The sequence below is a fragment of the Xiphophorus couchianus genome, chromosome 3 (assembly GCF_001444195.1).
Source record: "Xiphophorus couchianus chromosome 3, X_couchianus-1.0, whole genome shotgun sequence".
Taxonomy (NCBI): Eukaryota; Metazoa; Chordata; class Actinopteri; order Cyprinodontiformes; family Poeciliidae; genus Xiphophorus; species Xiphophorus couchianus.
In genome coordinates, this window is record NC_040230.1 from 13,064,800 (window position 1) to 13,092,201 (window position 27,402).

A 27,402-nucleotide genomic window follows, 5' to 3' on the forward strand; every position below is an offset into this window, starting at 1 on the left:
CTTTGGACTGTGTATCATTTCTTGAGACTTTAAATGATAAACAGTGGCCCCTGCTGGCCAAACATATTACGGAAAGACAGATTCTAGAGTACCTTTATTGTTTCTCAGTGAAAAAGTGTACGAGCAGCAAAGTGAGCAGCAAAGTGAGAGGCAAGTCGAAGTACGGAGAACCACACACAGATAAAAAAAACATATATAAACAGACTAAGGGGAAATATGTATCATAAGAAAAGAAAATGCTGTTATTTTTTTTAAAAAAATCATAGGATTATGATTCAGAAAAATATGCAAATGTGTAGAATAATTTAAACATGTAGAAAATATGCATATTTGCTCATAAAAAATAAACTATTTACAAGAAATGAAAAAAACTGCAGTAACAGGGATGTGCCTGTAATAGCAGTAAAGTTATTTGAAATAAGAAAAAGTCTGCAAATACCAGTAAGGATGTAAACACTTACAGAGTATATTGGGAGTAGTGATGATTATAAAGTCAAAATAGCTGATGAGATGAAGTATCTGCAGTAAGACACTATTTCTTTGCAAACTTATTGTTTCTGTCTATACTGTCTTCATTTTAGGTTGTTTTTAAAGCTGAAGCATTTCTCAGTACCACCTTAAAAAAAAATCAAGAAAGTGTGGTGCAACTCAAGAAAAACACTAAATGAGAGACTGAACCTTTAAATCACACTCTACTGTAACAGTTATCAAACTGGATGCATTTTTATTTATTTCAAACACAAGTGATACATTTTTACCAGAGAACACAGGAGACAATTCACTGAACTAAGAAAAATAGGCCAACATTAGTAAAATGTGACAAAGCAAAGCAGGAAAATTTGTTTCCACCTACCGAGTGAAATTCCAAAACACTCTACTTTTGTTTTCACCAATAATTTATGTAAAAAATTTATAAACCTTATGAATGATATCCTCAAAACTAACATTTTCAATATATTTATAGAGAGTACAGCAGGTGATGTCACTGCCACTTCTAACATTTTAAAATAGAAGCAAAAACTGCAGTTACAAGGTTTTGGTCAAACATAAGAGAAAGCAAAAGTTGGTAAACATACGATTATTTCTGGTGCTTAGGTTAACAATTACAATGTCAGCAGTCAGGAAAGTTTCAACACTGGATATTGGACATTGTTAATGTTTGTTCATATTATCAAAATACAATAATATACAGCATATCACATTTCAGAAATCATCAAAAACATAGACAGTGCCTCCAATGTTTATTGCCACCTTTGATGGAGATCAGTAAAAAAAAAAAAAAAGAAAATGAAAATTTAGAATAATCTAAACATCCATTTCTCACATTATAGATTATTTTGAACAAAATCACCAGTGACACAATTATAAGTCCCCTCTCTGTGAATACTTTGTACAACTAGTCAATAGAAAAGTACTCTTCTGATTTTGATATAGAACATAATGCATGAGAATTTGCCTAGGGTTGCCTAACTTAATAGTGGGCATGAGGTGCTTTTTTCACACAGTCCTCCTTTGTTTCATTTAAAAACCTACTTGGAGTGTTTAATCCTGGTCTAATCTGACACAATTCCATTTAAGATCCGAGTAGAGATCGGCCAAAAAAAAAACCCCGTTTACATTTGTGATGGCAGGACAAACGAGGCTTTTTCTCTGACATGAATCTGGAACAACCAGCTGGAGTGAAGCCAGTGTTTAATGGTCTAACAGTAACGCTGCCACTACAGTGCCTGGAATATAAATAATAGGGGTCCTTGCACAACCTTTCAAAAAATTATATTTATAACCCAGAGAAACGAAAGCAAAGGATTACTAAATAAGATTTCAAAGAAACTTATCAATTTTCTAAAGTGTAAATGAATACTGTTGGTTCAGTCTTCATTTTCAGTTTACATTTGTTTTACAGAAACTTCCTGGGTTACCTCTAATGGTGCCAATGGTGATTTAGTTAAAAAAAAAACTTATTTCTTAAGTCAATAGAAGCACTGAAAGAAAAAAAGGTTCAATTATTTCTAGGATTATATTGTTGTAATAAAAGATACATTTCTTTGAATGTTTCTTTACAAATCTTTATTGGGCGCCAATTACTGTGGTTGGTGCTGAATAAGCAGTTTTAAATTGTCCGTCAGTACTAAATAGGAAAACAATTATGTTTTAAATTTTATTAAAGATGCATTGCACCTCTTTGACCTTTTTAGATTAAAAATGTGACACTTTCACCTGACACCTTCATTAACTACTACACAAAATATCTGAACTAATGTCGAAACTTTTCTTTGTACTTCTGGGGAAAAAATTAAAGCAGAGTAATAGATTTGCAAAAGCTTTGGTTTTTGCACTGCTCTCTAGATGTGCAGCAAGGCTGTATGTACTGTCACTGTGCTAAGAGCTGAAAATTTACATTCATAATTCGGTCAAACTAACTGTTTACACAAGTATAGTTATCTTGTATAGCCTGCAGCAAGCATTACCTAAGCAGAAACCAGCGTGGCGCTGCCTGCACAACCATAAAACAACCGTCATCAGTTAAGTAGAAACATCAAAAAACATGACCAGTGAGTTTGCTTTACAAATTCATTAAATCCTTTCCTTTTTCCATCTGATTTCCACAGAAGAGTCAATGATTTGTCTTCCTAATGTGTGAGTCACTCCTTTGGATGAATTACAACTGAAACTGAAATGTTTTGAGTAGAAAAGGAGACATGGCCTTCTGCCTTTTAGGAACCTTCTCAGAGCCACAAGTCTAAAATACAAGCAAGGTTTCAACAGGGGACTGACTCATTCCAGGCAAAGAAAACACACTTGTGTGCACCAGTAATTTTATCTAAGCCTCAAAAAGCGTAACCTGTCACACAGTGAAAATGTATGTCATATTTCTGACATACTAAGGTCACATAGGTAGTAAGTGGTCATCTCTCTCTTCTGGCTCTTCATCTAAAGCATCAGCGGTCACTCCTCGGTAAGCTGGAGCTTCCTCTCGGTTTTTCGAACGGCACACAAAGTCGCAGCCGTCCTTTAACAAAACAATCAAGTTCACATTAAGTCTTAAAAAAAAGAATAAATGTTTACTTATACTGCAAAAGTACTTTTTATATAGTTTTCTCATTACAACAAACTTCAAAGTGTTTTATTAGGAATTTATGCGACAGAACAAAAAAAGGTACTGCATAGTTGTGAAGTAGAAAGAAATTTTTTTTTGTAACCTAGATAAATCTTACCGCTGAAAGGTTCCCAACTTCCACCCAGAAAGCATAATTTGGGAATTGCTCCATCCCTTTGGCTCCAACGATCAGTCGCTGGTAGAGGAAGCCGCCAATGAGGTAAACGGCCACAAGGCAGAAACCACTGGAAGAAGACAAATCTTCCAATCAGCATTTCTTATTGAAGTTTGGGAAGTCTATGTGCCTTTGTGACATGTCTTTACATACATGATGAGTATTATGGAGCCAGCACTAAGCTGGGATTGAACAGGAGGGCACACTGCACTGGAGTCCAGCTCAAAGAGGTAAAAGCAATCACTCTGCCTATCTCTGTCTTCAAGAATAACTTCCAAGTCACCCTAAAACAAGAGGACAAGGTAAATTAGAGTTTTCTTTCACTCACCTGGAAAACATTTACAGAAAAAAATATTTCCAGGCAGAAAAAGTCCACTGGCAGTGACTGGAATGAAACCCTTAATTTAGAGTTTATTGGAAACAAACATGCGTCTTCACTTCCAGGATAAAAAAAAACAGTGTTGAAATTTACTCTGAAAACAAACTGACGTGTGTAAAGCATGTTAGTGCACGTTTCTCATCCTTCCACTCTGATACAATTATGAATCACTGTATTATAAAGTAATGAAAACTGGTGGATTAAATTTCAAATCAACAAGCCTGAAACAACATGCCACCACACAAAATTTGATAAATTTTTGAGTTACAAGATATGAAAATGTAAATACATGAAGCACAACTCATGTGTTTCTTTTACCACCTCTTTGTTTTTGTTGCAAGAGATCATGATAATGGCCTTTCTGGCTTCGTTGTTGCAGTGGGAATCATATTTATCACCATCATGGTAGATCAGCATCACCCAGTCACCTCAAAGGTAAGAAAAAAAAGTTAAAACAGAAAAGGTAATCGAATGTCTCAGATTCTTCAGATGTACATTTTTGATAGTTTGTCTCCTAAGATGATACTATTCAAAAATAGTTAAATACACACAGAAGGAAACTAAAATCAGGTTTAATAAATTGCAAAGTCTTACTGCCGCCAATGGCCTTGGTCGAGGTGTATGAGCCAACGATTGTGGGTTTAGCTTGTGAGTCGGTCTGTTGAATAACTCCCGCTTTTTGAACCCCTCCTGCATCTCCACACAGCTGGAATACATATCTGTAGCTTTCCTTTTCTTCTTTGACCGTCACTGAGAAGCTGCCAACATGAGAACATGAAGTTGGGAGCCATTAACCATTACTGTAATACCGAACACTAAAAACAACAAAGTCAGATGCAACGCTTTGGGTTTAAGTATATATTCCTTGAATATTACTAAGATTCTACTTCAATGAGCAGGATGGTGCCAAACTTACTTTTTGCCGGCCAGAGGTTCCAGTCGCTCAAGGACTTTCCTTTGTGATGCAGATTCGTCTTGTAGTTTGCAGGCCTTGGTGCCATTCCCGGCGAACACACCGTTTCTACACAGCAGCAGCTGAGTCAAAATGGCCCACAACAAGACAGAACCAAGCATGGGAATTCTGAACAGCTAGAAGAGAAAGAAAAAGCAACTCTCAAGTATATTCTGAATCACTGTATTATACAACTTTTAGTGTCTTGATAAGCCCAAAAAGTAATGGAAAGCGGTGGATTAAATTTCATCTCAACAAGCCTGAAACAACATGCCATGTTATTAATTTATAACAGGTTATACTGAGGTTTTACAGATGTCAGGGTTTTAAAATTCCAAAATCGTTCATCATACTTAAAGTTACCACAGTTAAAGACTGTGGCTCTATGACACATAGAGTACCTTGATGCCTCTTCTGAACCTTTTGCGTCACACTGATGGTCAGCTCACTGAAAGTCTGCACAAAGTTAACTTCATCCACCCATCCATCATCCACACCAACTCATAGATGAAGGAGGTGGATGGTGCCTGACAGCAATGGGCTTCAAGGGAAACCCAAGGTACACCCTGGACGGATTGCCAGTCCACCACAAGGCAACAAAGACACACACACACGCATACCTACGGACAATTTAGACTATTCAGTTGACCAAACAGTCATGTTTTTGGACGGAGGGGAGAAGCCAGAGTCCCTGGAAATAATCCATGCATGCATGCACACACGAGGAAGAAAACATGCAGGACCCCAGGCCAAGATTCAAACTCAGGACCTTCTTGCAGGAAGTACTACCAACTGTTCTACCATAAAGCCCCAAAATTAACTTTAAAAGGATTTTCTTTCAGATCCACCTGTATTTGGTTAAATTATGCTTGAAATAGACACAAATGAGCAGTTTTTGATCCTCCAAAACAGAAGTATGTGGCTCCATTCTGAATACACAAAATTAGAGCAAACCACAAGTGCAAAAAAAAAGTAAAGAAGTAAACAATAATCTTAATATGTACCACATTGATGAAAACTTCTATAAAACTAACGCAGCCATGTCACCCCATCGTCTGGATGTAAATGCAAATTAGCTCATAAGGTCAAGTCATCATACCTAAGCATGTGATTTTTCTTTTCTCCACATGAGAAATCTATTTTTGCCAGAAGTTACCACTTCAAAAGCCTAGGTTTTTGTCAACGCCGTCCACTTACCTTCATGGCTTCCTTTGCTGTAAATCAGTGGAGGAAAAACCGTCTGACTAATGCTTAATACTTTAAACTGTAGTCAGAATAAGTTGCAATGAGCTTCCTCACGCTAACGTCGCTTCCTGGTTTACTTAACCAACATCAAACCGCATTTATAACATGCAAACAATGCAAGTTAAATGTTAAATTGGATTTCGGACACCTCTGCTGACGCTGTTATTGTTGCCCTGGAGAGTTAATAGGTTTTCTTTCAAGTCGTGTTGAAGTGTGATTTTTAAGATGCTAACAGGCTACAGGCAGAAGCGTAATGCGGAAATGAAACTAAACACACAAACACGCGCATGTGACCTAAAAAGAAGCCGACCAATCAGCGTTGGCTGAGTCCTCTTACACTCGCATCAGCTGACAGGGGAGAGCTACAGGTGAGCGGAAGTAAAAAAAAACTTCAGAAAAAACGTATTTGGCTTGTTGTCTTTTTCTCCTACGAAACCAGGAAATGTATCGAGTCAAATCCTACTGCAAAATGTGTTTCCGCACCACCTGCGCTCCACCGTCAGCCATTTCTGAGGGTGGTCACTAGACTGTGAATATTGATTTTAATATGTTCACATATACAATTCAGCACATTTCTATAGTTTTTTCCAATCATTCCATCATCTCTTTAAAATATGTTCTGATATTGTAGGCTTACAATATCAGGTTACAATATTGTAATGTATTTTAGGTAAATGCATTACCTAAAATTGACCCCACTATCCGTCAATCAAGATTTCAAAATGCAATGAACAAACAATATTAACTGGGAAATGAATTGGAACAAAACTGCACTAAAAACAACTCTAGGTAGAATATTTATGCACAAAGGCAGCACGTTTTGTCATTTTTCGATCCAAAATATATATGTATTGGGAAATTGTTTTGATTCTTTTATGATTATGATTAACAGACACAAACTGGTACATAATAGTGGCAGATAAGGAAATTGATTGATGGATTTTCAAACTGATTTTCAAACTGGGCAACGACAGTGAGACCTGGAGGGGCGTGGTTGGGAGGAACGGCCCGCCCGACCTGAACTCGAGCGGTGTTCTGTTGCTGGACTTCTGTGCTCGCCATGGATTGTCCATAACGAACACCATGTTCAAGCATAAGGGTGTCCATATGTGCACTTGGCACCAGGACACCCTAGGCCGCAGTTCGATGATCGACTTTGTCATCGTTTCATCGGATCTGCGGCCGTATGTCTTGGACACTCGGGTGAAGAGAGGTGCGGAGCTGTCCACTGACCACTACCTGGTGGTGAGTTGGCTCCGGTGGTGGGGGCGAAAGCCGGTCAGACCTGGCAGGCCCAAACGTGTTGTGAGGGTCTGCTGGGAACGTCTGGCAGAATCCCCTGTGAGACGGAGCTTTAACTCCCATCTCCGGCAAAACTTCGAACACGTCCCGGGGGAGGTGGGGAACATGGAGTCTGAGTGGACCGTGTTCCGTGCCTCCATTGTCGAGGCGGCCGATCGGAGCTGTGGCCGCAAGGTTGTCGGTGCCTGTCGCGGCGGCAACCCTCGAACCCGTTGGTGGACACCTTCGGTGAGGGATGCCGTCAGGCTGAAGAAGGAGTCCTATCGGGCCTTTTTGGCCTGTGGGACTCCGGAAGCAGCTGATGGGTACCGGCGGGCGAAGCGACATGCGGCTCGGGCGGTTGCTGAGGCAAAAACTCGGACGTGGGAGGAGTTTGGAGAGGCCATGGAGAAAGACTTCCGCACGGCTTCGAGGCGATTCTGGTCCACCATCCGGCGTCTCAGGGGGGGGAAGCGGTGCAGCACAAACACTGTTTATAGTGGGGATGGTGTGCTGCTGACCTCTACTCGGGACGTTGTGGGTCGGTGGGCAGAGTACTTCGAAGACCTCCTCAATCCCACCAACATGCCTTCCACTGAGGAAGCGGAGCCTGGGGACTCTGGGTTGGGCTCTCCAATCTCTGGGGGCGAGGTCGCCGAGGTGGTTAAAAAGCTCCTCGGTGGCAAGGCCCCGGGGGTGGATGAGATCCGCCCGGAGTTCCTTAAGGCTCTGGATGTTGTAGGGTTGTGTTGGTTGACGCGACTCTGCAATATCGCATGGACATCGGGGGCAGTTCCCCTGGATTGGCAGACTGGGGTGGTGGTCCCCCTGTTCAAAAAGGGGGACCGGAGGGTGTGCTCCAATTATAGAGGGGTCACACTCTTAAGCCTCCCTGGCAAGGTCTATTCAGGGGTCCTGGAGAGGAGGGTCCGTCGGATAGTCGAACCTTGGATTCAGGAAGAGCAGTGTGGTTTTCGTCCTGGTCGTGGAACACTGGACCAGCTCTACACCCTCGGCAGGGTCCTGGAGGGTGCATGGGAGTTCGCCCAACCAGTCTACATGTGTTTTGTGGACTTGGAGAAGGCGTTCGACCGTGTCCCTCGGGGAGCCCTGTGGGGGGTTCTCCGGGAGTATGGGGTACCGGGCCCTTTGATACGGGCTGTCAGGTCCCTGTATGACCGGTGTCAGAGTCTGGTCCGCATTGCCGGCAGTAAGTCGGGCTCGTTTCCGGTGAGAGTTGGACTCCGCCAGGGCTGCCCTTTGTCACCGATTCTGTTCATCACTTTTATGGACAGAATTTCTAGGCGCAGCCAAGGTGTTGAGGGGATCCAATTTGGTGGCCTCAGGATCTCATCTCTGCTTTTCGCAGACGATGTGGTCCTTTTGGCTTCATCAGATCGTGATCTGCAGCTCTCGCTGGAGCGGTTCGCAGCCGAGTGTGAAGCGGCCGGGATGGGGATCAGTGCCTCCAAATCCGAGGCCATGGTCTTGAGCCGGAAAAGGGTAGAGTGCCTTCTCCGGGTCAGGGGGGGTGTCCTGCCCCAAGTGGAGGAGTTTAAGTATCTCGGGATCTTGTTCACGAATGGGGGAAGAAGGGAGCGGGAGATCGACAGGCGGATTGGCGCAGCGTCTGCTGTCAAGCGGGCGCTGTACCGGTCCGTCGTGGTGAAGAGAGAGCTGAGCCAAAAAGCGAAGCTCTCGATTTACCGGTCGATCTACGTTCCCACCCTCATCTATGGTCATGAGCTTTGGGTCATGACCGAAAGAACGAGATCGCGGATACAAGCGGCCGAAATGGGTTTTCTCCGTAGGGTGGCTGGGCTCTCCCTTAGAGATAGGGTGAGAAGCTCAGTCATCCGGGAGGGACTCAGAGTAGAGCCGCTGCTCCTTCACATCGAGAGGAGCCAGTTGAGGTGGCTTGGGCATCTGGTCAGGATGCCTCCTGGACGCCTCCCTGGTGAGGTGTTCCGGGCACGTCCCACCGGGAGGAGGCCCCGGGGAAGACCCAGGACACGCTGGAGAGACTATGTCTCTCGGCTGGCCTGGGAACGCCTCGGGATTCCCCCGGAAGAGCTGGAAGAAGTGGCCGGGGAGAGGGAAGTCTGGGCCTCCCTTCTGAAGCTGCTACCCCCGCGACCCGACCTCGGATAAGCGGAAGAAGATGGATGGATGGATGGATGGATGGATTTTCAAACTTCTTACAGTTAAAAAGTGTGGCATAAATTTACAGTTAACCTCCTTTATCCTTGTAAAAAATCTGTCAAGCAATTGTCAGAAATCACCTAATCAGCAAAGAGTTCAAATGTACTTTATTCTCATTGTAAATCCAGCTGAAGTCCTCTGTCACAAATGAGACAAATGAGAAGACAAAAATGGAAACAGAGCTGGAGCAAAAAAGAGATGTTTAATAAGAAGAAAACAAGCATACAAAAACAAAGTCAAAGGTTTAAAAATACTAAAATGTGAGCTGATGATAATAAAACTAAAAAAAAATCTTTCAAAACAAACCAGAAGTAGGCTAGAGCAGATGGATCTGCAAAGAACAATGACAGCCAGTGAGTTGTTGTACTGAGGCAAGAGTGGAATTACACTGATTGCAGAGTTTTAAACTGGGAGTTAGTGACAGATATACAAGAGTGGGAACAGTGGGTAGACTGAGGGAAGGTAAATAATAAGACAAACTAGACACAAATAAACTGCTAACCAAGGGGAAAGGGACTAACACTGATCTAAAAGAAATAATCATGAGAACAAACCAAGAAATTAAACACAAAGAATGAACAAATATTTCAAACACTAATGGCAATAACCAGCAATAGAATAAATCAAAACCTTTTCTAACAATAACAAATCAAGAAATAATCAGAAACACAGAAGAAAACCAAGTGACACATATCTCTTATCAGCCTCAGATGGTTATTAGAGAACATTAGTGAACAAACTAACAAACAGCAAGGAACACAACAGGCAGGCCTCGTCTAGAATACTTATGAAAGGCTCTATCTATGTGAATAACAACTTGAGAATTTACTTTTAAGCTTTTGAAAGCCGATACCAGTATGACCAGTTTACTGTTTCCAGTTGCCTAAGCATTTTTTTATTGCATCAGCAAAGTTAAAAACAAAGCTTGTTTTTTAGTTAGCTGTACCTCCTGATTCCCACTTATCAGCATAAATCTCAGCCAAAGGCCCACCTTTTAACCTGTTTGTTTTTCAATCAGGTGAAAACAATGGCCGCCTATTTCTGATTCAGTCATGCACCCAGAAATGACAAGATTAAAGAGGAGAGACGCAGACCTTCCACTGATAGCATTGTGCCATACTCCTCTCACTGTCCTTTGTCCAAATAAAACTGAACTTTGTATGATTAAATTAAAAAAAAGGGTAAATAGGTTGACAGTAAGTAATTTCTAGACACTTTATTTTGGCTCACTCTGCAGAAGTGTGTCACATTCATGTAGAAAATAGAGTTTATACATATAAGCAACATATTTCATTTGTAAGTCGGATAAATATATGTGGCCTTTAAATAGCCGACTTCCTCCCACAATCTACAAACATGACTGTTAATTGAGGTTAATTGAACTATTTAAATTGCCTTTAAGTATGGGAGTGTGTGTGTAGATAGTTGCTTGTCCTGTGTGTCACCGTGTTGCTCTGTGATGGACTAAACCTGACCTGTCCAAAGTGTGACCTGCATCTCCTCCAAAGCCTGCTAGAAATATGCACCAGCCCCCCGCAACCCTGCAAGGTTACGTTGATACAGATAATGGATTTAGGAATAAACATATAATTAAGTATGAGAATAGTTACATAATTCAAACATTAACTAACAATTGGAAAGTATACATTTACTACAATCTTGAATTATTTAATTTACTGCAGACATTTTTGATACATCTATTACAATTTTATTAAATTTAGCAGATATATAAATATTTTAGAAATCATTTATTTAATTTGATTTTGTCAATTTTAAACCCTATAATATTGAGCAAGAATTGAACATATTTGGCTGATGGGAATAAAGGTAAATCTGCACAAAGCTTAAGAAATTCCCTTATGAGAAATACAATGCAATTCAGCAGAGCCATAAACTGGTCCACAGAAAACTGTAATATTGAATCAGCTGTTGAACTGTATAACCTCGCTGAAGTGTGGAAATTCATAGTATGTAAATGATTACTTTGGACTTTGAACTTAGTTTGACATAAAAAAAGTTTTTATTGCAAATATTGTTCCTCTCAAAAATATTTATTGCAGTTATTTTTGAACTTTTTAATGACTTTACAACCAATCATGTTTGTGATTTTAGACACAACACAAAGTAGTGCTTAATTATGAAATGGATGAATGAGGTTATGTGGCTGGGAATATATGGACTTCATGTGGACTTTCAAAAAAGTCCACATGAAACCCATTTTCCAGCAAGACAGTGACCCTAAATATATAGCAGGAGCTAAAATGGAATGGGTAAATAAAGGCATTGTCATGTTTTTGAATGGCCAAGTCAAAGTCCAGTGATAATTCCCAGTAGGAACTCAACTCAAAAATTGCAGTTTTCCATCCATTCCAGTTAATTTTTCATTTATATGGCAAAGAATTGGCAAGAAATGTGAAAAAGCAGGCAGAAAATGGGGTCAAACGGCTTTTGCATGAACTTTGTGGAAAAACCAAACCTGACAGCAACAAAATTAAAGCAAATAATTTTTTGGTCGTATTGTCATTAATGCAGTTAGGCACTTCAAATCTAAGTTACATGGCTGCATAATTACAGCAGCCATTATTACACAAATCATTTACTGTCACCCTTGCACGCAACCCCTCCCTTCTTCCTCTGTGATTGCTTCATCTGTTATTTTTTACAAAGCAAAATGAAAAATGGTTTTGTTTCCTTTTCTCTCCGACAGGCTCAATCTCTGGAGAAAAAGTAGGGATTTTTTTCTTTTTCTCTTCCAGTCTTCCACAGGTTTTTCGGCAGTGTGTACTTTTTCACTTTTCACTTTCTTCCTCCCCTCCCCCTGACCCTCCTTGTGTTATCACAACCCTTACCTTGACTATGCATGTTGAGGAGACACACCCGGCCACTTCATTTCTACCAATCACTGAGACACGCCAAGGAGGTGTACTTCCTGTGTTCTGTGAAAGAAGAGTGGAGCAGAAGAGAGAAGAGTTTTCTGGGCTTGTTTTGTTTTGTTGCCGAAGGTGGGGGTCCACACACACAGGGGACAGTAGTAGTGGACACACTGAGAGGGATTTTTGCTTGTGAAAGATCTACTTGCAGAATGCCACTGCAACTGTAAGGACGGGACAGAGGCAAAGAGGAGGGAAGAGATAAGTGTCAATCTGTTGAGACTTGTTTGGGAATTTGAGGAAGGAGGAGAAGTGGGGGGGAGAGACAAAGAGAGGCAGCAAGAGGGAAAAAGCAAGGAGAATTCGGGCGTAAACATGAACCTTTCAGAAGAGTAAAAACAAGTGAGGAGGAAACAAAAAGGAGACTAAAAAGTTGTTCAGGCGTATTTGGAAAAACAAGTTTGCCATTTGCTCTGTCACCCGGATAATGTCAGCGCAAGGAATTAATATGTTGTGCAATCCAGTGCTTTTGAGCTGAACTGGAGTAGAGGGGATAGACCACATCTCCCTAAGGCACACCTTCAGGTGAGTAACTCTAATGTAGTTCTTTACCTCTGTAAAGTGTCTCTAATTTGAAGCCCGATTTGAAACCTAATTCACCCTTAGTTTGAGGACTACATGCCTTGCCTGTGTGTCATGGGCCTCTGCTCTCTGAAAGGCTTCTTGTGGTATGCTGCATTTTTTGCAGGTCCGTGTTGCATTCTTACTGAACTGTTAAAGGCTGTCCTCCCTCTCACTTCTTACATTCTCGTTTAAGTTGATTGTCAAATGATTTTTAACTTCAAGTAGAAGTGCAGAAAGTTAAAGAAAATAAGAATGCAGCATTTTATGTTGTTTAAACAGTAACCAAATTAAAGCAACATTTCAGTGGACTGAAAAGCAATTTCTAAGGATTTTAAGTACTTATGTATGTTCTTGACTTGACCTGTACCTAGGCATTTAATCTGCAGTAGTAATGCAAATTGTAATAAATTAACTGACAACTACTACCTTGTTCTAGGCTCTTCACATTTTGGTGCAATGGAGACCAAAAACAGCCATCTTTAACACCGGTGACACAATTTCTAACCTAACAACGATGGACAAACTTCTCCCTAGTGGAAAGGTCTCTCGGGATCTAAGTCCTCTGTCAGGAATGAGAGGCATCTTCCATCGAGGAAACAACAATCAAAAACAAAACAGGAGGAAGGAGAGCGAAACTCAGAAAATGAGGGATAAAGAAATGGTCGGCCTGGAGCGATCGATGGACAGAGACAGACCTCCCCATGTCAGAGATGGAGAAAAAGAGTGGAGAGACGGAGAACGAAGGCAAGCCGATGGCAGAGACAAACAATGCAGGGTGCTGTCAAATGTAGAGAGGACTCAGACTGAGCCAGATGTAAAAACAGGGACAAAGAAATGTGATACATTTCCCAGAGAGAGAAAAGGAGACAGAGATCCTATCACAAGAAAGATGGCAGAAGGAGAAATGAGGCAGAGGGATAGACCCAGAAGAGAACAGATGGAGGACTGGGAAATGGAACGATATATGCGCCAGGACAGAGAAAGAGTGGAGATCCAAAGAAGGGCAATAGAAGAGGGAAGAAGTCCACCAGAAGATATCAGAACACAAAAGAGAGAAAGATATAAAGTATCTGGTGTTGAGTTTCAAGACAGGAAAGTAGAAGTGGATGATTCATGGGATAGGAGAGATAGGGATGCTGGTAGAAAAAGAGAACAGTACAGAGCTGTCATGGATACAAAGGATTCTGAAAGGTGTTCTCCACAAATGAGACCAGAAAGAAAGATGTACACAGAAAGGATAGAGAAAACAGCAAGGAAAGATGCCAGGAATGAAGGAGATATTGATGCGAGAGAGTTGGAGAAAAGGGAAAAAATGAGGGACAAAAAGATAGAGCAGAGGACCCCTTTCAGCAGGAATGAGGTGTTCTACAGGAGCAGAAGAGCACGGGGAAAGGATCGAGGTGGAAACCAGGAGAGATATAATGAAGAAAGACATAAGAGGAAAGAAAAGGATTACTGGGACAGGGACAGAGATGTCAGAACAGAAATGAGACCAGCAGACAGAGAGTGGGAAACAAGGCAAATGATCAGAAGTGATGGCAGTAGGGAGGATGATCAATATAGAAGTGAGAGACGAGACAGAGAGAGAAGAAAAAGGCAGGAAGATGGAAGGGAAGGCATAAGCAACAGATCCTTGAGTGATTCTTCTCCTCGAGTAACACCACGAGGCCAAAGCAGTGGAGAGTGGAGAAGCCAGGGGGGTAGTGACATGAGGTACATAAGAGAGTCTGAGAGAGAACAAACAAGAGAAGGCAGTGTTGGAAAAGAACCCCAAATAGATCCAGGGCAAATGGGTGAGAAAAGACAAAGGCAAATTGTAGGAGGCGAGAGGTTTGACAGAAATGAAAGCATATCTTGCGGTTCAGACAAGACACGGATGTGGTTAGAACCACAAAGGGGCATATCACAACCAAGGCAAAAAGAGGGGAGGAGAATAGACGAAAAGGAAATAAAGTCACAGGAAGAAGGGGAAAGAGATGTGTGGCAATTACAAGGGAATCCTGATGAGAGGAACATGACCCAGAGTAGAGAAAGGCATTTAGAAATAAGAGGACGCAACGAGGACTCTGAGGGGTTGAGTGTAGATGAATTTGAGGAGGAGGAAGTCTGGAGAGATAGTTTTAGTGAAGACAAGGAGCCGCTGTCCAACAGTGGTAGAGTGACTGAGGGAAGCTGGAGGACGGATATTCAGGGAGAAAATTTGTTAAACAGCACTAGTGGCACAGAGGAAGAAGGTGGGAGCTGTTCTGGGAGTAGAGGAGGGAGTGTCAACAGCTGCAATCCAAACAGAGACAGAATGCTGTCTTCAGAGTCCAGCAATGTGTTTCTGTCCAGTGGGGTAGATAATGGGCATGAGATGGAGCAGAGATTTAGGAGGAGGGAGAAATTTAGTGAACCTAGAAACTCAAACAAAAGAGAAGAGGACTCGTCAGCAGGGAATGAGGAAGTGATTAATGCAGAGCAACAAGGGAGAGAAAATAAGTTGATCTTCTGTGCAGTTGGGCAAACTGTTTCCCGGTCAGAAACCCATGAGGTGTCACTGTCACAAGATGAAGAGGGAGGGGTGGAAATATATGACACAAATATAGAAGATCATCAATGGAGAAGTGATGAGGATACACATAAACCTCAGCACCACCCGACACCAAGCAGAAGGAATCAGCAACTAAACACACCAAGGGGAGAGAGCCTTGCTTCAGGAGACCCCAGTGGAGATGGCTATGCAGCACCTGTGGACCTTCAAGACAAAGAAGTTGAAGAGATAATGAGAAAGGAGGCACTGCCCACTGATATGGGGATAAAGAAAAGAGACTCAAAGACCGAAAGGCTCCTAGAACAATGGAGAGACAAGAATAACAGAAAAGAGGATCAAACATCTTGTGGTGATCTTCCTCATTGCAGCACCTTAGAACAAATTCAACCTTTCCTGAATGAGATAGCCACTGAAGCAATGAGTCCAGAGGAGGTGGAGGTCATTCGCCTCCGAAGGAGCGGGATATTAATGGATCCTGAGCGAACCAAGCGGCGTTCTGATGCCCCTCACCTTAAATGGGCCACAAGTATAGTTCGTGAGATCCTGGGACACTCTGGTGAACAGACAGAGGATGAACCAAATTCGGGGGCAGAAGAAAACCAGCATGTCAAGCAGACTGTGAATGATGAGCATCAGGAAGAGGCTGAGCGCAGGAGTGTGAACTTGCCTGTTGTGACTCTGACAACAGATGATCAACAATCAGAGCCAGATCTGGAGGAAGACGATGAGGATGAGGACAACTTTGATTTTAAAGGTATGCGGCAGACCCAAAGCAACAAGCATGCTGACCAGTTTACAGTTATGCATGTTGTAACACACACACACACACACACACACTGTTTAACGCTATTGAGAAGGAAGATGACATTTTGGAGCAAAGTACAGAAGCCGGGAAGGTAGATTTAGCTGAGTTAGAAGAAGCAGCTGAAGAAACAGGCAGAGACGGATATGTATCTAAGTGTGAGCTTGTAGAGTAAGCTTCTAGGCTTTCTCTACAAGCCTAGAAGCTGTCCCATTCTTAGTTATAAATCTGAATCTGACCTCCTGACTCTTCCTGGAGAAGGTGAGAACCAGGAGGTGCCAGATGAAAATGGGCAAAGAGTAGAAGAAAGACAAGGAGACAAGATAGTGGATATAAGAGAGGAGACCTTGAAGAGCTCCTGCAGTTTTCAAGATTCCGGTCCTGAAATTTGCTTACGAAGAATGGGGATCCGTAAGACCAAAGAGAGACGAAACAGAGAGCATGTTGACATGGACGGAGAAGAAGGTGTTGGAAGAGATCGCAGAACGAGAATATTTTCTTCCTCAGGTAAACCAGAATACCGACTGGGGAAAACTAGAAACATCTACTCCAATCCATTAATCATTTTAGAAAGCTCCAGAATCACTTCTTATTTCTTGTCATTTCTTAGGCATGACTGCTTGCGCAACGCAAACCCTAATCCAAATTTCAAATGAACACTATGCACATTGTCATCTCCTAATCTTCTTATTGCTTCTTCTGTTTTCTAGTCTGAATGACATTCACTTTCTTTTATGGCAATCATAATCTTGAAGCTGTTGTCTGCATCTTGTCATTGTCAAAGGACCAGAACTACGTAGAGCTTGAGTGTTTACCAGAATAGGAAACTGTGTCACATAGTTGTAATTACAGTCAGTTGAAATTACAAGAGGTGGGGGAAAACCACAGGTGTGATTTAAAAGGGAGCAATCATCAGCGATCCTTTCAGAGACAAGAGTAGCATGAGCTCTGGAAACAACTAAATCTATATTTAATCAAATTTATTTTCACTTTTTTCATATTTATTGCAAGTTTTATGCATTTTGATTTTAGAAACAGTCTTAAATTATTTAAAATGTTACTTTATAATCCCACTACAAATGTATACTTTCTTATTCTAGATGATAATGATTTTCACAGCCAAAGCTGCGGAGAGGCAGAACTAAGGTGAGTTTAGCAACATTTAAATGATTCTTAAAATATATTTGTGTCAAAAAATATAAGCAATGTACTAGTCATTGAACAACTTTAGTTATTCATCATTTTAGTCTAGCATGAATTATCTCTGAAGCCTTGAGTTTGTTTTGTTATAACTGAGGTTTACAAATGCGCTGAATTAACATGTTTTCCTTTACTTCCTTTCACTTACAGGAATGCTTTAAACTCCGTCGGAAGACGGAATAGGAAAAGTTTTTACAGTGAGTATTTGAGTTTTAGCTTTGATTGCGTTTACTCATATTATTCACTTTTAAAATAAGTCTAGCACAATGTATAAAATATCGCTTAGGTCTGTAATTACTTTCAAAGTTTATTTTCTGTCAGTCAAGCATTCATAGAGTAAATTTAGGATAACAGTAAATTGCAGGGGACGTGACAGGTCTGAAGATCACATCAGATCTGGCTGCATGGACGGAAACCATGACATAGTTATGCATTTCCCCTCAGACAGTGTGACTCATTTCTGTGTAAATCCAAACCCAGAGTGTTTATCACTTAATCACTTCACGTCAGTGTGAAATTTTCACTTGCAAAGGCAAATGTGTGTCAGTTTACTGTTTAGGTCACACAGCTTCATAAACTGATGTAAGCGATTTGACATGGAAGCAGTTTGCTGTCTACTGGCTCACATGGTTCATGCGAGAATGCGTTTGTGCTTGATCTGTATATAAATGAGTTTGTGCAAGCCTCTGCAGGTTTCTGCAAATGTTCATCTGTGGCTGTGACTTTGCATTCCAATATGTAGGAGTAAAAGAGTTCTCTGACTTTGTAACGCTTACAGTTTGGTCTTAAAGTATTTCCAGATCTCATAGATTTAGATTTCTATATTTTTCAATATTTTTTATTCAACCAATAAGTTTGTATCTAAGTGTGAATGACACAGACAACTCCCAAAAGACACAAAAATAATGTTGAGGAGTTTCTTTTTTTTTCTTTTAAAAGTCATGTTGAAAATGATTTCTACCTTTCTCAGAAGCGTTTCCTAGAATTATAGCACTTCACATAGTAACCCATAATCTTTTTGCATATCTCCAGTGGTTTTTCTTTTTATTAAAGTGCTTTTATTATAAGTCTTTGAGGTTGGTCAGTCCATTTGTCCACTCTCCATAGATTCTCAGGAGTCTAGTTCAACCTTTGCAAGCATTATTTGTTGTGGTGTATTTTTATTTTGGCTATTTGTCTCTCTACCCTGGGCTGCCCCTTGAGTCAAAAACAAACAAACAAACCAAAAAACATGCTTCCATTTTGTTTATACAAGACACAACTTGAGATTTCAAAAACCTTTATTATAGTTGTGAAAACTCAGGAAAGGTCAATTTCAATTATTTTTTTCGGAATTAGGTAAACTTTAGATATAGACAGGCAAGATAGAAAAACTGTGTATAGACTAGTCTAAAGCAAATGATCTCTTTCCAATATCTTCGATAAATTATGTGTATAAAGGTATATTGTGGGGGAGACGAAAGTAGGACATTTGTCACTATTGGACTGTTTTTGGACTGTCACTGTTTTCTAATTCAAGTCAGAGGAATCAAGTTGGTTAACTTAAAGGTTACTTTAAATTTGCTAAATTGCTGAATAACTTTCAGCATATCAGTGTCTGTCTATGTCAGTCTAACGTCTCCCCTCTTTCCTTCAGATCGTCCTCAACTCTATCAGCAGTACAATGAGGAGTCTCAGAACATTGAGATTCTGCGTCAGTCTCGCTCCGACACCCTGATAGTGGGCGAGGGAAACAGTCGCTCCCCCTTACCTTCACCTCCACCCGCTCGCAGACCGCTTCCTCCTTTACCGGCTAGCCTACACCCTCATTCCCTGTCCCAGTCAATATGTGGTCACGCCAATGCCCAAACCTTGTCTCTTCCGGATCGATCGCAGAGCGAACGCAGGGCCTCCTCTCCAAGTCTGTCCTTCTCACTCACGCAGTCGTCCTTACTTTGGCGGGATCTGCCCAACGTCTGTAACAACCCTGAGCTGGAGAAGCTCACAGAAGATCAGAGGCGACTACAGGAGGTAAATATCTAACCACACATTAGAAACATGGTCCATATTTGATGGTTCATGTCTGTTTGTGTAGAGCAGATAATAGTTCTTAATTCTGATTCTCTTGAGTTTGACGTTGTTTTAGTCTAATGAGTCTCCCTAAATGTTTCACAACATTTAGGAAGATAGTTTCTAATAATCTTTAATTTTCCCTTCATTCTCTTTAGCATGTGAACATTTTATCTGGACTTGTTCAAGAATTGTATTAGCAAACAATAATCTGCTCTTCAATCTCTGGAAATTTACTAGAAACCACTGACTCAAGAAACTGGAAACTCCAAACAGCCTCTCTCATTTTTTCATAAAGACTCTTGAGACTCACAAGTCATGTTCATTATTCAAACCAGACAAATGTTTAAAATGTGAGTTTTCTAACTCATACAGCAGCTGCCTTTCAACAATTAAATTACCGTCTGATCATTGGACTTTAACTTAGAAAGCTTATTTTTCTCTCCTGCCCTCTTCAGTTGGTCAGCTAAATTTTATGATTACAAAAACTAAACTTTATTTTTGACATTAGAATGACCTCTTTCAAAATAGTAAGCTGATTTCTCAAAATTTTTATTTTCTCGCAATTCAAATAATTGATGTTCGGTTTTGTTTATAAAAATACTATGGGGACTATTTTTTGTAATTCTATTAAAATAGTCACTAATTTATCAATACACACAGTTAAATATTTCAACTGTATATTTTTGTCTGATTAATGACTGTGCATCATCGCTAATGAAGAAATGTAACAGAATATTACAAAAAGTCAATGAAAATAACAGTTTTCTAATCCAGACACATAAGTATCCATATCACATGTATACATAGAAATATATTACATGCTGTATCTTACACAGTCACAGGGAATACTGCAAATTAACTGGTGTTGCAGAAAGCCAATTTAATCTTTATATTTCACCTTTTGAATCAAATTACTGAAATAAAATAAGAAACATCTGCAAAACTGTCATTTCTTTAGATGCCTCTGTATGTCCTATCCAAACTTAACCTTTTCAACCAGATCTACACGTCATTTAGATGAAAGTAACATTATGTTTTCAAAAAGAACATTGTTCTTGGGAAAACGTAATGTATTAATAGTAATATGATTGATTTGTTTTACTCCCTGCTGTTTATTTATCTATTTTTCCCACTCTAATATGCTTTTGTGCTCTGGCAGTAATTGGAGACTCTGCTTCTTTTCTTTTTAGGATTCATTTCCTTGTGCTTGTTCATACTTGTTGCACCACACCTCAAACTCCTGATTTCACACAAATCATACTGGCTTGCCACATTGCAGAATAACCCCTCAACTGATCCACTGTTTTATTAGCTGTGCTAGAAAATTTCACTGCATTACTTGGAGTTGCATTTCTTTGATTGCATCAGCTTTTACCAGTACATATTTTAAAAAAAAGAAGGTTGATTAGTCATTTCAGCTATATAAATACAAGCAATCATTTACTTCTTGTAATCAGTTCCATGTTTTCCCCTGTTTTATTTTATTTTTGCATACAAGGTGAGATTTGAAGTTTTGACCTCAGAGGCCTCCTACTGCAGAAGTTTGGACATTGTTGTTGGAAATTTTGTCAAGAATAAAGAGCTAGAGAAGCTGCTGACAACTCAGGACAAGAACTGGCTGTTCTCCCGTCTGACTGAAGTTCGGGTCATCAGCCACAGGTTGGACTTTTTGAACAATGTTGTCAATCAAATTTTCCATCCATCTATGCTTGTTAAATGGTGCATTCAATGATGAGGTGTGCATAATATTGATTGTGTAACCCCCGCTTGTTGGTGAGAAAAAATATTATGAGAGCATAAAGGTTGTTTCTTTATAATGTCCTTTTCAGATTTTTAGCAAAGCTGGAAGAGCGTGTGGAATCTGATGTTTTGCACTTTACAGTGTGTGACATTATTGCTCAGCAATGTCGACGCTTCAGAAAGGTTTATGTGCCCTACCTCACCAACCAGTCATATCAGGATGCCACATACCAAAGACTCATGTAAAAAGTTTGGCTTTTAATTTCTTCTTTTCGAGATAGATATCCCATAAAATCTAACTAATGATATTTTTTCTGTGCTGCGTTTAGGAATGACAATCCTCACTTCAAGCGGATTGTGGACAACTTGGAGAAGAGTCATGTTTGTCAGAGGCTCCCTCTCCGTTCCTTCTTGGTGCTTCCGTTCCAAAGGATCACCAGAATTAAGCTGCTGGTCCAGGTAAACAAACACCAGTGATTATTTGGCACATTTAATCCAAATATTTTACCTTTTTTTTTACCTGATCCACATGTCTTTTCTGTGTAGAATATTGTAAAAAGAACAACCCCTGGAACAGTGGAAGCAGAAAACACCATCAAAGCTTTGAAACTTTTGGAAAGGGTACAAAACCTCCCTGCCTTCACAGTATCTTTACACAGTTAATAGTTGCTGCATTTAACTTTAGGAAGTAAAAGTGCAAACGTCCTTGTTTTTTCTTTCTGTTTTAGATCATTCAAGAGAGCAACGACAGCATCGCTGAAATGAAAACCATCGAGTCTTTGGTATCGCTAAGTGGAAAAGTGGAATTTGTGGATTGCAAGGTGAGCAACCATTTACTCAGCTTTTACATTTATAAACCCATAGACAGATCTATGAGAAGCTTAAGGTGAAGTGTCTTCACATGAGTTTTGGTGCCTATTTTTATATTGTAGTATTTCTGATTGAAAATACGCATGTTAAACAGCTAAAATATGTTCAGTTAAATGTATTAAATTCCAACCAGTTTACTTTTTATTAACTACATATTAATCAAAAGTCTTCCAACACCTCTTTTTTTTTTTTTTTTACAAATTTGATTTATTCCTTCATAACACAAAATAACAAAAAACTAATTAACCTTGTCATTCTCTGCTGGACAGGTGGGACGACAAATGATAATGGTGGTTAAATTTGAATCAAGATATTTAGCTAGAATTTGTTACAAAAATAAACTAGCAAATGTTATTGGAATTTAACCCTGAATGAATAGTTAATAATATATACAAACAAATAGTAGTGAATACATTTTTTATTATTTGCAAAATAATATGTCTACAAAATGTCTTTTTATAGAATACAGGATGCATTTGTAGCAAATTCATTGAAAACTACATTACTTTTTCTGGGAGTTCAACTTTATTTGCTAGTTAGCAACTTAACATGAGAAAAGATTACCGCACTTAGTACGTCTGCTAGACAAATTCCTCAGTTGTTGTTGAACATGTTTTTCTTGCTTGGTCCAGTTTGTCATAAAAAGGTTTTATTTTGAAGCATCAAGCCACACATTATGAATACTTTGCAAATTCACATAACATCCGACTAACTTAAATTAGGACCCTATTAGTGGCAAACTAATTGTCTTTGTTTCCTGGTTATGTTTCAGACTCTTCCTCTCATCAGTCAAAAACGGCGGCTGGTGAAAGAAGGTTCCATCACTCAACTGATGGACTCTCTAAAGCAAGCAGAGAGAACCATTTACTTACATCTCTTCAATGACTACCTGCTAGTATCAATACAAAAAGAGTGAGTCAGCCAACAGATAATTTTGTGTTGTCATCAAATTTGATCACCATCACCATCTACTGTAGCCTGTTATCCTCATATCTGCTGCCTGTGTTCATCATGTGTTTAGTTGTTCACGTCGTTTCTCTTCCACTGCCTTACTTATGTGATTTTTGCTGTGTGCCTTTCGCAGAGGGGGAAAGTTTACCGTCATTGATCACTGTCCTGTGGAGGAACTGCGTACAGAAGACTTCCGTGTCAAAATCCTGACTCTGCAGAAGAACAGCTTCCGCTTACACTTATCACAGAATTCCCTGCTGCTAAGAACTGAGACAAAGTAAAAGATTGCACAGAGGATATCTGTTTGGTTTCCACACCATTAAAGTTTGATAATTTATGCATTATTCACTACATTTTCCCAATCAGGAGTGATAAGCTACGCTGGATATCTGCCCTCTCCAGGAGTTGTCCTGTAGTTGATTTTTCTACTGCAGAAAGTAAGTTTTATCCACAACTGCATTTATGCCTCAATTACAGGTACATCTCAATAGATTTGAAAAGTTTATGTATTTCAGAAACTCAGTCCACTAACTGTAGCAGATTTTATAGATTGATTACATGCAGATTAATACTTTCAAGCCTTTTATTCTGCTAATTTGAATGATTTTGTTTTCTGACAGCTAATGAAAACACAGTAACTGATTTCTTAGGGGATTAGATCAATATATAAAACATTTTTAGTAGAGATTTGTTCGTTTAATATCAGGAAGGATGTTATTTCCAAAAGGTACTTTTAATTAGACAAACAAGCCTCACTGGATCACATATTCCAATTTAATGAGATGTATGAAGTAGTACATTTTTATGAGAATTGAATAAACATTTTGGATTTTCAAATGTGATTTCAGAATATTCGATATGAATCATAATGTAAATACAATGAATTAATATAGAAACGTGTGATGTAAAGAACCCCGTCCCTTCCCCCTTTTCAGGCTGATACCAATTGTAAAAGAGGCATAAAATCTACTGACAAACACAAAAGGACCCACTGGTATCTTCATCAACTAAAAATATTTACATTCAACCAATTAAGCCTCTTAGATTGTGCATTACTTTAATTGAGAATAATAATAACTAATAGTGCTTATGTAATAACATGGATTATGCCATTTAATATCCAAACTTTTGCTTCAGTCAGTATAACTGACATTGCATTTTGCTGCCCTCTAGTGGATAAACAGTTGCTCATTGTATGTGGTACACCCATTTTTCATGAGTGTTGGTGTCAGTAATTTGCACTTTGCCCAGAGGGGAGTTCATTAGTAACCAACCGTATGTTGTATGTAGTGTAGCAAAAATACAGAGGGATAACTGGGATTCACTTTTGCCCAGGTTGTGTAATATACTGTGGGTAGAGTTAAACTAAGTAAAGAAAATAAAAAGATGGAAGCAAAACAATTAAATAAATCAATGGAGCAATTCTAAAATTGTGCAGATGCTAATAATACTGTGAAACATAGTATTTTTGTCCCAAATGGAGATTTCCATTTATCTTTTTACCTGTTAGGTATCACAGTGAAATAAACTATGAGAGCCCTGGATCTTTTGTGTAAGCTTTCCTGATAATTAAAATAGTCTGTTAGTTGAGTAAAACTGGATGTGTTAAGGTGTAGATTCTGCTGCTTTCTCATTATGCAGTAGTATGAGGTCATAAAACGTAAATACAAAAACAAGAAAAAAAAAACAGACCAATTTTAATTAAACATGGTTATTCATTGTAATCTTGTCCCCAATTATTAAGTTATTTAACATTATTTATTTGCTCTTCCTCCAGATTTAGCACAGATGCAGTGTATCAGAGCTTACATTGCTCAGCAGCCGGATGAGATGTCTGTAGAAAAAGCAGACATTATTCTGGTTCACAAAGACAGCGGAGACAGTAAGACAATTGCTTTCTTTCCCCATGTTGATGAATTGCATTTCTTAGGATTGAAAAGATATGTGCATACGGTGCTGTGAAAAAGTATTTGGTCAACTTCAGATTTCTTCTGTTTTTTCCACGTTTTAATTTCTCAGAAATTCAAACAAATTTAATTTAAGAAAATTACTTTGGATCTTAGTCAAAAATGTAGGAAATATCTTTCTGGACATTTCTATTTCCTCTTCAGTTGTAAGTTGTTTTGTATCTCAAGATGAGGCTCGATTTGCTTTTGGAGATCTTTTAGCCTACTTAGAGTTGTCAGACAGGTTTTACTTAAGCGACTTCTTGATGCCACAGGTTGGTAATGAGTAATGAGGCCTTGTCAACTTCTCAAACATTGTGTTTAATCCCAATCGAAGAGTTTCATAAACAAGCAAATGCTTCTTCACAGAACTGTAACGTGAGATTATTTTGCTAGTTTGTTCACACTAGATTGTTTTTCTCTGCAGATTGGATAGAGGGGATTAGACTGTCGGACCAGCATTTTGGATGGGTGCCCAATTCCCATTTGCAAGTCATAAGCAACGACAAAGTCAAGAAGCGCAACCTGTTGGATGCTCTCACGCTGACAAAGGCTAAAGCTGCTGTCTGAGTACAAAATTAAGAATGGCAATGAGTTGAGGGATGTGCTGAATGGAAGTTTCTCTGCTGTGTGCATTTTACTACTGAAAATGGACCATAACTATTTTGACATTTCTCTTTGTTAGCTGTTCATGACAGTGCATTGGCTAAAGAAACAGTTGGAAAAATTCAGCTAAGTGCAGAATTAGGTCCCACTTGTTTCACTATGTGGGATAATGATAAAAAACAGGCCTGAGAGTCATTCCCCATTCATGCTCTCAATGATTACCTGAATTACAAAGTGCCTTGCTAACATTGAGGATTTCAGTGTACACAGATATCTTAAGTTTTTTTTATTTCCTTTCTTTGAGAAATATTTTGGTAAGGTACTAATTGTTTGTATATGATGACCAAAGAAATAAAAGTGTTTTTTGTAAAAAAAAAAAAATAATCCATGTATGCATGGGAGCAGACAGGTATGCATTCTTAATAACACTTCAACTATGTACAGAGCTTGAACAAAACATTTAAATAAATTCATGAAATAAAGAAACTTCTGATCCCTGGATGTGCATTGATTTGGAGTTGTGTGCCTTCACCATTTATAAAATATTTTCACTATTTTTTATTGACTGAGAGACAGTGCTTTCCAAAACTATTCATACCACCTGAAAGGTTTTCAATTTTTTCAACAGAGATTAGAAAACTTTTTTTAGTATTTGTATTTTTCTGTCCAAGTCAACTTTTTGTGGAACCACAGGCTGCGGTGTGAAATAGCAGATATTAGAGGATTTATCTTTGCACGTCTAAAGACTGCGTCCAATTTTTTATTTTATTTTTTGCAAATAAGCTAAAGCTGGATGACTGTGAACAGCAAGTCTTGCGTCAAACTAAAATGAATTTTGGTCTGGACTTTGACTGGGCCATTCGAACACTTGAACATGCTCAAGAGTATCTCTAACAAACCTCTGAGGCCTTCACATAAGATACGACTGCAGTTATACAGACTTTAAATTATGCAGAGGTGGACTCTTACGGTGGCCGACAGGTGCAAATGCGCAGCAAAAGAGAAAACATGCAAACAAAAAAAAAACACGCGCACAAATTAAATGCGGCAAGCAAAAAGCGAATAAAATGCAGCAAACAAAAAGAGAGACGCAAACAAAAAAGAAGACACCCCCGAATGAAATGCAGCAAACAAAAAGTGTTGAAAACGGAAGTGCTCCAGACCACTAGGGGGAGTCAAAGAAAATAGTATTCATTTCTATGGGACCAGATGCAAGATTCAGAGAAAGAAATTTGAAAGAAAGTAAAGGTATCTCTCTGTATCGCTCTTTGTGCGCGTGTTTTTTTTTTTTGTTTGCATGTTTTCTCTTTTGCTGCGCATTTGCACCTGTCGGCCACCGTAGACTCTATTCAGAAAAAGGGACAAATTAGGTAGTCGATTGCATAACATTTTATAGAGGAGTGACATAGTAAAAGTGGCTGAATCCAGATAAACACTTTTTTAGGGAGTTTGGTGTACAATAGTAAATAATATGCCATTTTCCTTTTACATTAGGCCTTTTTTATATTATAAAATCCCAACAAAACATATGTAAATTTACCAAATGTGAAAAAGAGTAATTTTTGAATTCCAGTGTAACTGGATGAGCTCTGCAGGAGCTGTGTCAGAACAAATTGTGAACAGTTCACACAATGAAAAAAAACGGTACACGCCAGGCACGTAGTCTGCCTTAGGCGTGACTGTGAACTTGGTTCCTCGCTCGGCTTGGCTCGCTTTCCAGGATTTCCTACTGGATCTGCGTCCTGCCACTTACGGAAAACGGGACGTAGCCGCTCCAGACCAGCAACCAGATCCAACCAATCAATGCAGAGCAATCCGCCTCCATCTGTCCTTCTACTGGAGATCTATTGGTGTCAATCAAATATCTCATCTGTGAT

At 39.5% G+C, this 27,402-nt stretch overlaps 2 protein-coding genes across 3 annotated transcripts; one reads left to right on the forward strand and one right to left on the reverse strand.

Moving 5' to 3' along the window:
* Nucleotides 1-698: 698 nt before the first annotated feature.
* Nucleotides 699-12,284, reverse strand: m6pr (mannose-6-phosphate receptor (cation dependent)). 2 transcript variants are annotated; one of them, XM_028009288.1, is made up of 7 exons: nt 12,181-12,284; nt 4,568-4,740; nt 4,246-4,409; nt 3,973-4,079; nt 3,426-3,556; nt 3,216-3,342; nt 699-3,010 (listed from the first exon to the last, which is right to left on the reverse strand). In XM_028009288.1, exons 2-7 carry the CDS (start codon nt 4,723-4,725, stop codon nt 2,888-2,890), a joined length of 810 nt encoding a protein of 269 aa, XP_027865089.1. In that variant the 5' UTR covers nt 4,726-4,740; nt 12,181-12,284; the 3' UTR covers nt 699-2,887. The 2 variants fall into 2 exon arrangements, with proteins under 2 accessions (XP_027865089.1, XP_027865079.1); XM_028009278.1 differs by lacking the exon at nt 12,181-12,284 and adding an exon at nt 5,801-6,127.
* A 247-nt stretch (nt 12,285-12,531) lies between these two features.
* arhgef5 (Rho guanine nucleotide exchange factor (GEF) 5) lies at nt 12,532-26,024 on the forward strand. The gene is made up of 15 exons (XM_028009263.1): nt 12,532-12,786; nt 13,262-16,112; nt 17,261-17,306; nt 17,511-17,557; nt 18,997-19,370; nt 20,911-21,071; nt 21,242-21,394; nt 21,482-21,611; nt 21,699-21,773; nt 21,881-21,973; nt 22,795-22,934; nt 23,107-23,250; nt 23,340-23,410; nt 24,751-24,855; nt 25,347-26,024. The coding sequence occupies exons 2-15, from the start codon at nt 13,340-13,342 to the stop codon at nt 25,487-25,489; spliced, it is 4,455 nt and encodes a 1,484-aa protein (XP_027865064.1). The 5' UTR covers nt 12,532-12,786; nt 13,262-13,339; the 3' UTR covers nt 25,490-26,024.
* Nucleotides 26,025-27,402: the final 1,378 nt, after the last annotated feature.